Source organism: Polyodon spathula, chromosome 11, assembly GCF_017654505.1.
Source record: "Polyodon spathula isolate WHYD16114869_AA chromosome 11, ASM1765450v1, whole genome shotgun sequence".
Taxonomy (NCBI): Eukaryota; Metazoa; Chordata; class Actinopteri; order Acipenseriformes; family Polyodontidae; genus Polyodon; species Polyodon spathula.
In genome coordinates, this window is record NC_054544.1 from 3773532 (window position 1) to 3786475 (window position 12944).

Here is a 12944-nt window from a genome sequence, read left to right on the forward strand (position 1 = left end):
TGCATATATTAATAATAAAATCTTAAAATTATATTGCATTACTGTGGCTGTCAATCTGTATCTATTTTAGACTCAAGCATGTGAGTGGGCTGCTCTGTGTAAAAGCCGTCACATCCCATGTTCAGAAGATTTTTCCCTCATGGGCTGTCTGGGGGAGCCTGTGAAAATCCGTGCCTGGAACATTACGGGCCTGCCCTCGGACAGCTTCTCCATTGACAATGCCATCATCATCTCGTAAGTGTCCAGTACAGCCTGAGCAGGACATGCACCATTGAGGAGTGGATAAAAGCATCTGGAACAGGGTTTCAGGTTAACCTGTAAATAATGTTGAATTGACACATTTTACCCTAATCGCTGGAAGATTTCCCCCCCAATTTACCAAACATTACCGACACCGACAATTTACCAAACATTACCGACACTGACAATTTACCAAACATTACCGACAATTTACCAAAAAATTACATTTTACTAAACATGACCGACACCGACAATTTACCAGAAATTACAGACAATTTACCAAACATGACCAACACCGACAATTTACCAAATATTACCGACACAAACAATTTACCAAACATTACCGACAATTTACCAGACATTACCGACACAACAATTTACCAAACATTTACCGACACCGACAATTTACCAAACATTACCGACACCAAACATTACCGACATTTACCAAACATTACCGACACCGACAATTTACCAAACATTACCGACACCGACAATTTACCAAACATTACCGACACCGACAATTTACCAAACATTACCGACACCGACAATTTACCAAACATTACCGACAATTTACCAAACATTACCGACAATTTACCAAACATTACCGACAATTTACCAAACATTACCGACACCAAACAATTTACCAAACATTACCGACACCGTCAATTTACCAAACATTACCGACACATTACCGACAATTTACCAAACATTACCGACACCGACAATTTACCAAACATTACCGACACCGTCAATTTACCAAACATTACCGACACCGACAATTTACCAAACATTACCGACACCGACAATTTACCAAACATTACCGACACCGTCAATTTACCAAACATTACCGACACCGACAATTTACCAAACATTACCGACACAAACAATTTACCAAACATTACCGACACCGTCAATTTACCAAACATTACCGACACAAACCGTCAATTTACCAAACATTACCGAATTTACCAAACATTACCGACAATTTACCAGACATTACCGACACCAGACATTACCGACAATTTACCAAACATTACCGACACCAACAATTTACCAAACATTAACGACACTGACAATTTACCAAACATTACCGACACCAACAATTTACCAAACATTACCGACACCGTCAATTTACCAAACATTACCGACACCGTCAATTTACCAAACATGACCGGCACAAATTTACCAAACATTACCGACACCGTCAATTTACCAAACATTACCGACACCGTCAATTTACCAAACATTACCGACACCGACAATTTACCAAACATGACCGACACAAACAATTTACCAAACATTACCGACACGACACAAACAATTTACCAAACATTACCGACACTGACAATTTACCAAACATGACCGACACAAACAATTTACCAAACATTACCGACACAAACAATTTACCAAACATGACCGACACAAACAATTTACCAAACATGACCGACACAAACAATTTACCAAACATGACCGACACCGACAATTTACCAAACATGACCGACACAAACAATTTACCAAACATGACCGACACCGACAATTTACCAAACATGACCGACACAAACAATTTACCAAACATGACCGACACAAACAATTTACCAACATTACCGACACCGACAGTTTACCAAACATTACCGACATTTTACCAGACATTACGACAATTTACCAAACAATTTCTTCATACGTGAAAAAAATGAAGACATTGAGGAAGACTTTTAGTATTACCTCAGAAATAATAAAAAACACATAAAAAGCTGCAAGAGATCTGAACAGCAGCATTATACATTTTTCGTGATTCATCAGCAACAAGGAAAACGTTTTAAAAGCCTGTTTCTATTCAAAGCCTGTTTAGAATTTTTTTTTTTTTTTATGTGTATTACAATGTAGAGTCAAGCAAAGGAATTCATTTATCGATTTAAGAAATATTTATTCATCACAAGATAGCTGTGAAGAAGGCAGCACAGATTAGGAGTTCTCACTAATTCCACTGCTGCTTCAAAGTCTCTCCTGATGAGTGTGTCAGTTTATACTCTCTGGGACAGTGTAGTTTTCGCTGTGAAGTCACACTCAAGAGAAGGCTTTACTGTTTATTTGTTTTAGTTTTCTTACCATTGATATTAAAAAGCATCAATGACTGTATTTAACAAACCTTTTTACTTTAGTCTGCAAATAGCATTTTTTGTGTAAATAAATATAAAGCTGTTGCCATGAATGTTTCTTTCAATTTTTTGTGCAGCATGTTTTGGTAAAGCTTGACAGCTATATCCGTAGACACTATATTAACTTACAGTGCACCAGGAAACTGCCACTTTTTAGGGAATACCTTAGATTGTTCCAAATAGATGTAGCTATCTAAAGTTGGACAGAAACCTACTGCTCTTACTGATGACCCATACCACCTGCAAACCCAGTATCTCCCTTTTATTCTCTTTTCAGAAATGCTAGAAGGTGGCCTCTGATGATAGACCCCCAGGGACAGGCCAACAAGTGGGTGAAGAACATGGAGAAAGCCAACACCCTCCACATCATCAAACTGAGTGACTCTGACTTTGTGAGAACGCTGGAGAACTGCATTCAGTTCGGTACACCTGGTGAGCAGTGCAGAGCTTGTAGTGTTCGAAATCACCTTAAGATGGGCCACTTTACCACAAAAGAGCCTGGTTTAAAAAATAAAACAGGGCTACTATGTTAAGGGAGTTGCTAGTTAAGAGAGCTTTTAGAGGCAGAAAATTCAAAATGGTAAGGTGGTAGTCTTTTAATCTTCAACAACACAGTAATGTTATAAAACCCCAATGGGGGATAATACGATATATATATATATATATATATATATATATATATATATATATATATATGTATGTATGTCTACCTCATTGGCTCGATTTGAGCTTCACTCAATCAGCTTCGTTGCCCCTTTAAAAACCGACACACAGAAGTTTTAGTGCGGTTGCACACTTTTATTTACAATAACGAAAGAAATAAAACACAAAACCTAGCTCACTCTGGAGCACTAACTAAACTCTTCAAAACAAAGAACTAACCTAACCAACTGGCCAGCTATCTACTTACCAGTATCAAAACACAAAATAAATACAGATACGAACAAAACAACAAATGGTTCACACAGTACCTTTTTTTTTTTTTTTCTCACTATGCTTGTGCACACTCAAGCGGGCTCTCCACACAGGCAGCCCTGGACAGACTGGCTGCTTCCTTTAAATACCCAGCACCTGGCTCTAATTTACAGTGATATCCAGGTGCAGGGGATAATTACTAATAAAACGATCAAAGAAAACAATTAAATAAATCAACAAATGTGCATTTTTAGTAGGGAGGAATTAACCCTCTCCCTGCTCCCTGCTATATATATATATATATATATATATATATATATATATATATATATATATATATATATATATATATATATATACAGTGCCTTGCAAAAGTATTCAGACCCCTGACCAATTCTCTCATATTGCTGAATTACAAATGGTACATTGAAATTTCATTCAGTTCGATATTTTATTTTAAAACACTGAAACTCAAAATCAATTATTGTAAGGTGATGTTGGTTTTATGTTGAGAAATATTTTTAAGAAAAATAAAAAACTGAAATATCTTGCTTGCATAAGTATTCAGCCCCCACACATTAATATTTGGTAGAGCCTCCTTTCGCTGCAATAACAGCTTTAAGTCTTTTGGGGTAAGTATGTACCAGCTTTGCACACAGTGTCGGAGTGATTTTGGCCCATTCTTCTTGGCAGATTTGCTCCAGGTTGTTCAGGTTGGTTGGACGATGCTTGTGGATGGCAATTTTCAAATAGTGCCACAGATTCTCAATGGGATTGAGATCAGGACTTTGACTGGGCCAATGTAGGACATTCACCTTTGTGTTCTTGAGCCACTCCAATGTTGCTTTGGCCTTGTGCTTTGGATCATTGTCCTGCTGAAAGGTGAATTTCCTCCCAAGCTTCAGTTTTTTAGCAGACTGAAGCAGATTCTCTTGCAGTATTTTCCTGTATTTTGCTCTATCCATTCTTCCTTCAATTGTAACAAGATGCCCAGTCCCTGCTGATGAGAAGCATCCCCACAGCATGATGCTGCCACCACCATTACTTCACTGTAGGGATGGTATGTCTTGAGGCATGGGCAGTGTTAGGTTTGCTCCACACATAGCGCTTTGAGTTTTGGCCAAAAAGCTCTATCTTGGTCTCATCTGACCACAAAACCTTTTCCCACATCGCAGCTGGGTCACTTCCATGCTTTCTGGCAAACTCCAGACGTGCTTTCAGATGGTACTTTTTGAGTAACGGCTTCTTTCTTACCACCCTCCCATACAGGCCAATGTTATGCAGAGCTCTTGATATGGTTGACTGGTGCACCATTACTCCACTCCCAGCCACTGAACTCTGTAGCTCCTTCAAAGTGATTGTTGGCCTCTCTGTGGCTACTCTCACAAGTCTCCTTCTTGTTTGAGTGCTGAGTTTTGAGGGACAGCCTTTTCTTGGCAGTGCCTGGGTGGTGTGATGCAGCTTCCACTTCCTGATTATTGATCCAACTGTGCTCACTGGGATATCCAAACACTTGTATATTATTTTGTACCCTTTCCCTAATCTATGCATTTGTATTACTTTATCTCTAACTTCTGTAGAATGCTCTTTGGTCTTCATTTTCCTTCAGGTTCACATCCTCACCATTGATCCTTCAACAGTGGGGTTTTTATCCAGAAAATGTGACAGCAACTTTAATGGTTCACAGTTGGAGGCCAATGGTAAGGTAATTGTGTCCTCGTTTGGACAATTTCTTTCATCAGTGCAAACTGAGAGCTTCCACAGCACAGGGGTTGAATACTTATGCAAGCAAGATATTTCAGTTTTTTTATTTTTCTTAAAAATATTTCCCAACATAAAACCAGTGTCACCTTACAATAATTGATTCTGAGTTTCAGTGTTTAAAAATAAAATATCAAACAGAACGAAATTTCAATGTACCATTTGTAATTCGGTAATATGAGAGAATTGGTCAGGGGTCTGAATACTTTTGCAAGGCACTGTGTGTGTGTATATATATATACAGCGCCTTGCAAAAGTATTCAGACTCTTCCTGTTGTGTCCCATTTTGTGAAATTACAAAATGATGCACACAGACATTTTTTTAAACTTAATATTTTATTCAAAACTTGAATGCTCAGACTGAAGACTTGCAAGGGTAAGAAGTTACAGTAAATGTCAGCAAAAACTAAAGAAAAAAAACTGAAATATGTTGATTGCGTAAGTATTTAGACCCATCAGCTCAATATTTGGTAGAAGCATCTTTGGCAGCAATTACAGCCACAAGTCTTTTTGGGTAAGTCTCTACCAACTTTGCACACCGGCTTGGTGCAATTTGTGCCCATTCTTCTTGGCAGATTTGCTGAAGCTCTCCCAAGTTGCCTGGGGATTGCTTATGGACAGCAGTTTTCAAGTCTTTCCACAGATTCTCAATAGGATTCAAGTCAGGACTTTTACTGGGCTACTCAAGGACCTTCACTTTTTATTCTTAAGCCACTCCAGTGTAGCTTTGGCCTTGTGCTTTTGGATCATTGTCCTGCTGAAAGGTGAATTTTTGCCCCAGTTTTAAGTCTTTAGCAGACTAAAACAGGTTTTCCTCTAGTATTTGCCTGTACTTTGCTCCATCCATTTTTCCTTCAATCCTAACAAGCTTTCCAGTCCCAGCTGAGGAGAAGCATCCCAGTAGCATGTTGCTGCCACCATAATGCTTCACTGTAGGGATGGTGTTGACTGGGAGATGTGCTGTGTTGGGTCTGCGCCAAATGTAACGCTTGGCATTTAGACCAAAAATGTCCAATTTGGTCTTGTCTGACTACAACACCTGTTGCCATATTTTTGCAGGATCACTCAGGTGCTTTGTTGCAAACTCCATACAGGCCTTGAGAAGGCTTATTTTTAGTAATGGCTTCCTTCTTGCTACCCTGTCATACAGGCTACTTTTGTGAAGTGTTCTGGATATTGTTGACTGATGCATATGTTCTCCCATCTCAGCCATTGAACTCTGTAGCTCTTTCAAAATTGTTGTTGGCCTCACAGTGGCATCCCTCACCAGTTTCCTCCTTGCCCGGCTGCTCAGTTTGGAGAGATGGCCTGATCTAGGCAGTTTCTGGGTGGTACAATGCACCTTCCATTTCTTGATGATTGAGTAGACTCTGCTCACAGGGATATTCAGAGACTTTGATATTTTTTTTTGTACCCTTCTCCTGATCTGTGCTTTTCAATGACTTTATCCCTGACTTGCTTTGAAAGCTCCTTGGTCTTCATGGTTGAGTCTTTATTTGAAATTCACTACCTGACCAAGGAACCTCACAGAGGCAAGTGTCTTTGTTCTGAAATCATGGGAACCACTAATATTGCACATAGACAGAGGCCATTCACATAATTGTGTGGCTCATTAAGGTCATTTTGTGCACCTGAATTAATTTAGGTTTGCTACAGCAAAGGGTTTGAATACTTATGCAATCATTACTTTTTCATTTTTATTTAATTTTAATTATCCATTTACTTCTTTCTTTTTGTTTTTGCTTTGAATATGTGGAGTAGGTTGAGTATATAACACATATTAATTCCTACTTCAAAGTTTCATGACTGCAAGCTTTAAAGCAACAAAATCTGAAAACTGGGAGAGGGTTTGAATACTTTTGCAAGGCACTGTGTATATATATATGTGTGAATGTATATAAAACATACACACATATATATGTGTGTATAATATACACATGATCATCCATAGCTATATATATATATAGATAATATATAGATATAGATATATATATATATAGATATATATATCTTTATATATATATATATATATATATATATATATATATAATATATATATATATATATATATATATATAGTACCAGTCAAAAGTTTGAGTACACTTGCTGGAAACTGTTTTTTTTTTATAATTGACAATGTTTTACGTTGTATACGTTTCTGTAAATACTTGAAAATGAAAATACATGTTACAATATACAAAAGAAAACATAAGGAGTATCAAAGCAATGTTCAACAAAATTGAAAATTGTCTCTAAATCTTGGATTCCTCAAAATAGCCACCCTTTGCCTTTATAACAGCCTCACAAAAATGAGGCATTCGGTTAACAAGTTCCAGCAGGAAATCACCTGACATGTCTTCCCAGCTCTTCTGCAGCAGTTCCCAAAGATGTAGGGCACTTGTGGGTAGCTTTGCTTTGACTCTTCTGTCCAGTTCGCCCCATACAAGTTCTATCAGGTTGAGGTCGGGAGACTGGGCAGGCCAGGTCATTAGATTGAGTTGTCCTTCACTTTCCGTCTTCGCCAGATAGTTCTTGCACAACTTTGAGGTATGTTGGGTCATTATCTTGCTGAAGAATGAAGGACTGCCCAACTGCCGTGAGAATGATGGAATGGCATGCCTCTGAAGTATGCTATGCTGGTTGAACTTGCCATGAACTTGGTAAAGATCACCAACTCTGTCACCAGCAAAGCAACCCCAGCCCATGACACTGCCTCCTCCATGCTTGACAGTGGGAACCACACATGCAGAACTCATAAGAACATAAGAACATAAGAAAGTTTACAAACGAGAGGAGGCCATTCGGCCCATCTTGCTCGTTTGGTTGTTAGTAGCTTATTGATCCCAAAATCTCATCAAGCAGCTTCTTGAAGGATCCCAGGGTGTCAGCTTCAGCAACATTACTGGGGAGTTGATTCCAGACCCTCACAATTCTCTGTGTAAAAAAGTGTCTCCTATTTTCTGTTCTGAATGCCCCTTTTTCTAAACTCCATTTGTGACCCCTGGTCCTTGTTTCTTTTTTCAGGCTGAAAAAGTCCCTTGGGTCGACACTGTCAATACCTTTTAGAATTTTGAATGCTTGAATTAGGTCGCCACGTAGTCTTCTTTGTTCAAGACTGAACAGATTCAATTCTTTTAGCCTGTCTGCATATGACATGCCTTTTAAGCCCGGAATAATTCTGGTCGCTCTTCTTTGCACTCTTTCTAGAGCAGCAATATCTTTTTTATAGCGAGGTGACCAGAACTGCACACAATATTCAAGATGAGGTCTTACAAGTGCATTGTACAGTTTTAACATTACTTCCCTTGATTTAAATTCAACACTTTTCACAATGTATCCGAGCATCTTGTTAGCCTTTTTTATAGCTTCCCCACATTGCCTAGATGAAGACATTTCTGAGTCAACAAAAACTCCTAGGTCTTTTTCATAGATTCCTTCTCCAATTTCAATATCTCCCATATGATATTTATAATGTACATTTTTATTTCCTGCGTGCAGTACCTTACACTTTTCTCTATTAAATGTCATTTGCCATGTGTCTGCCCAGTTCTGAATCTTGTCTAGATCATTTTGAATGACCTTTGCTGCTGCAACAGTGTTTGCCACTCCTCCTACTTTTGTGTCGTCTGCAAATTTAACAAGTTTGCTTACTATACCAGAATCTAAATCATTAATGTAGATTAGGAATAGCAGAGGACCTAATACTGATCCCTGTGGTACACCACTGGTTACCACACTCCATTCTGAGGTTTTTCCTCTAATCAGTACTTTCTGTTTTCTACATGTTAACCACTCCCTAATCCATGTACATGTGTTTCCTTGAATCCCAACTGCGTTCAGTTTGAGAATTAATCTTTTGTGCGGGACTTTGTCAAAAGCTTTCTGGAAATCTAAATAAACCATGTCATATGCTTTGCAATTATCCATTATCGATGTTGCATCCTCAAAAAAATCAAGCAAGTTAGTTAGGCACGATCTCCCTTTCCTAAAACCATGTTGACTGTCTCCCAGTACCCTGTTACCATATAGGTAATTTTCCATTTTGGATCTTATTATAGTTTCCATAAGTTTGCATATAATAGAAGTCAGGCTTACTGGTCTGTAGTTACCTGGTTCAGTTTTGTTTCCCTTTTTGTGGATCGGTATTACGTTTGCAATTTTCCAGTCTGTCGGTACCACCCCTGTGTCAAGAGACTGCTGCATGATCTTGGTTAGCGGTTTGTAAATAACTTCTTTCATTTCTTTGAGTACTACTGGGAGGATCTCATCCGGCCCAGGGGATTTGTTTATTTTAAGAGCTCCTAGTCCCTTTAACACTTCTGCCTCAGTTATGCTAAAGTTATTTAAAACTGGATAGGAACTGGATGACATGTGGGGCATGTTGTCAGTATCTTCCTTTGTAAAAACTTGTGAAAAGTAATCATTTAACATATTTGCTATTTTTTTTTCTTCCTCTACGATTTTGCCATTTGTATCTCTTAAACATTTAATCTCCTCTTTGAATGTTCTCTTGCTGTTGTAATATTGGAAAAACATTTTGGAATTGGTTTTAGCTCCCTTAGCAATGTTCATTTCTATTTCTCTCTTGGCCTTTCTAACTTCCTTTTTGACTTGCGTTTGCAGTTCCGTGTACTCTTTCTGCGTACTTTCTTTTCGGTCCTTTTTTAATGCTCTGTAAAGTGCCTTTTTTCGCTGAATATTTTTTTTAATTGATCTATTAAACCATTTTGGCAATTTAGTTTTACATTTAGATTTGTCTACTTTAGGGATGTAATTGTTTTGCGCCTCTAGTACTACATTTTTGAAGAACAACCATCCTTCTTCTGTGGGTGTTTTCTCTATTTTACTCCAATCTACTTCTGTTAGTCTCTGTTTCATGCCTTCATAGTTTGCTTTTCTAAAATTGTAAACCTTAACTTTAGTCTTTACTTTTGGGGATTTAAAAAACACTTCAAATGAGACCATGTTATGGTCTGAGTTTGCCAGTGGTTCTCTGACCTCTGTTTTAGTTATTCTATCTTCGTTATTTGAAAAGACTAAATCAAGGCATGCCTCCCCTCTAGTGGGTGCCTTCACAAATTGTGTTAGGAAGCAGTCATTTGTCATTTCCACCATTTCTATTTCATCCTTCGCGCTACCCACCGGGTTTTCCCATTTTATTTGGGGGAAGTTGAAATCCCCCATTAGTATGGCTTCTCCTTTGCTACACACATTTCTAATGTCATTGTATAACAGATTATTGTGCTCACCGTCTGAATCTGGCGGTCTATAGCATGCTCCTATTATTATGCCTTTTGAATTTTTGTCTGTTATTCTGACCCATATTGATTCGGTTCATGCGCTCACCCTCTTCTGCGTCTAACAAATAGTCGGCGGTTGGACCCAAATATTTCAAATTTTGACTCATCGGTCCATAAGACTAACTTCCACTCCTCAAATGTCCAGTCTCTGTGTTTTTTGGCCCAGGCAAGTCTTTTCCTCTTATTCTGCACTCTTAAGACTGGTTTCTTTGCAGCAATTCTTCCAGTTAGGCCAGCTTCACGCAATCTCCTTTGAACAGTTGATGTTGAAACATCTGTACTTGTAGTAGCATTTAGCTTAGCTTGTATTTCAGGGGCAGTTAAATGCCGGTTTCGCAGACTTGTGACTCGAATGAACTTGTTCTCTGATTCTGAGGTCACCCTTGGCCTGCCTGACCTTGTTCGGTCCTCATGAGTGCCAGTTTCTTCAAATTGTTTGATGGTCTTGGCCACAGTAGTTACAGACACTTGCAAATTTCTTGAGATTTGTCTTAAAGATTGACTTTCATTTCTTTTTTCTTTGCTTAACTGAGCATATTTTGCCATTTTCTGCTCCCTTACATTCAGGAATGACAAACTTCAGCCTATGCTACCTATATTTATAGTAATCATGGACCCTCACCTGTTAACAATAATTGGTGACAAAAGGATAATTAGGTAACATGCTAGTTAACTCAGAGAACATCTAACAAAGACACTTTTATACTTCGACCAGTGTTCTAACACCGTGTTATACACATTTCAGACTTTTAACTGACTTCAGACTGAAATCCCCTTGCTTTCAATGACCATTTCATTGAAATTGACAAGATTTACATTTTTGAATATTATCAGCTTATATAAGTACACGTATCGTATAATGAAATATTAAGTGTTTATAGAAAAGTTTATACAGTTAAAAGCATAGATAGTCATGAAAAACCTGGTTTCAAGCAGGTGTACTGAAACTTTTGACTGGTACTGTGTGTGTGTGTGTGTATATATCTATATATATATATATATATATATATATATATATATATATATATATATATATATATATATATATATAGACACACACACACACACACACACACACACATTTTGGTTACAAATATTTGTTTTCTATTCCCTTTTCTTTTAAGTATGGATAACATGTGTGGTTTTATGTTAAAGTATGATTATTAACCATAACTGAGCTGTTAGAAGTGCTATACAGTGAGAAAATGTAACAATGTGCAATTATCTAATGCTAACACTACAGACAATGCTATGAATATGGTACAAATAAAATACCAAAAGCCTTAAAAAAATGTTTATTGCTGCATCTATAAAAAAATAAATAAATAATTGTAATTATTTGTGAATGTTAGAAATATTTGCTAAAACAAGGCAACAGCTGTGAAACCCTTGCTGCAGCCCTTGCTAAATGTTATGCATCAGTGCAATTGATGGACGCCAGCCCATGCTGATCTCTGTCTCTGTTTCTCTCTCTGTCTTTCTGTACTGTGTTCACAGTCCTGCTTGAAAATATTGGGGAGGAGCTGGACCCCATCTTGGAGCCGCTGCTGCTCAAGCAGACCTTCAAACAGGGGGGCAGTGTCTGTATTCGGCTGGGAGACTCCACCATCGAGTATGCCCCGGACTTCCGCTTCTACATCACCACAAAGCTGAGGAACCCACACTATCTGCCTGAGACCTCTGTCAAGGTCAGCACAACACTGGCTGAGTGGTTTGGGAGCCCCTGTCCGTGTGCACATGTACAAATATTTTAGCAGTATCTTGAGAACTGCTCATTATATAGTCTTGAAACTTGGTATGGGTACAACATATAGGAAGTTCGTGAGTGTTTCAGAATATATATGGCAAGGGAATGTGTATGCTACACTCTCACTACTATTCCACTAGACAGCAGGATAACCAAAATCTCTTCCACCTTGCCTAATTTTATTTTTTTATTTTTTTATCCTGTGTTTTGTGATTATTCAGTGTTCCAAAGACATTCATGTTTATTCATTGTTTCGAAGTGTTTTAGGTTTTTCAGTGTGTCAAATTTTAAATCGACAGCTGAGGAAGGGGGGTGTGGTGTGGTGTATGGTCTCAAGTTGACTGCTCTGAAATCTGTGATGGCTCTTACAGACATTATCATCGCTAGCACTTCAATAAAAATCTGATTATGGCTCAGCCATTTATTAGGAGGGAGCATCATGTTGTTTAAGTGACTTTTCAACCCTTTCTTAACTGTAATGCTTGCTACTTTTTGCAGGCTCCCCGTGGAGCCATTAAGTACTAATTGAGTTTATGTGCTACATGGACCTCCGGGACAGTTGCTGGTCCATTTCAAAATTCTGTGAATATAGGTGACTTCTTGTTTCATATTGTTCCAGTTTTAGCTACTTGTGTGTTCTTGATTGAAACAGTGTTCAGGATTCTCAGCACCCCCATTTAACTGTTTCAAACTGAAGCATAAAGTTACAGTTAGCACACAACTACATTTTCTTTGCAAACAGTAAATACTAACCAAGTCTATAGTCCCTGCTGTTCTGAGATAATAGTTAGAGTCAGATTTAATCATTGACTCCCTGGATGCTTT

The 12944-nt window shown here is 38.1% G+C and overlaps 1 protein-coding gene across 2 annotated transcripts in view; it reads left to right on the forward strand.

The window, feature by feature from the left end:
• Positions 1–12944, forward strand: part of dnah7 (dynein, axonemal, heavy chain 7) — a 64244-nt gene that overhangs the window by 34527 nt on the left and 16773 nt on the right. For both annotated transcript variants that reach the window (XM_041263948.1, XM_041263949.1), the window contains exons 46-48: positions 71–234; positions 2674–2828; positions 11870–12060. In XM_041263948.1, coding sequence (XP_041119882.1) covers positions 71–234; positions 2674–2828; positions 11870–12060 — 510 coding nt within the window. The remainder of the gene's footprint in view (positions 1–70; positions 235–2673; positions 2829–11869; positions 12061–12944) is intronic.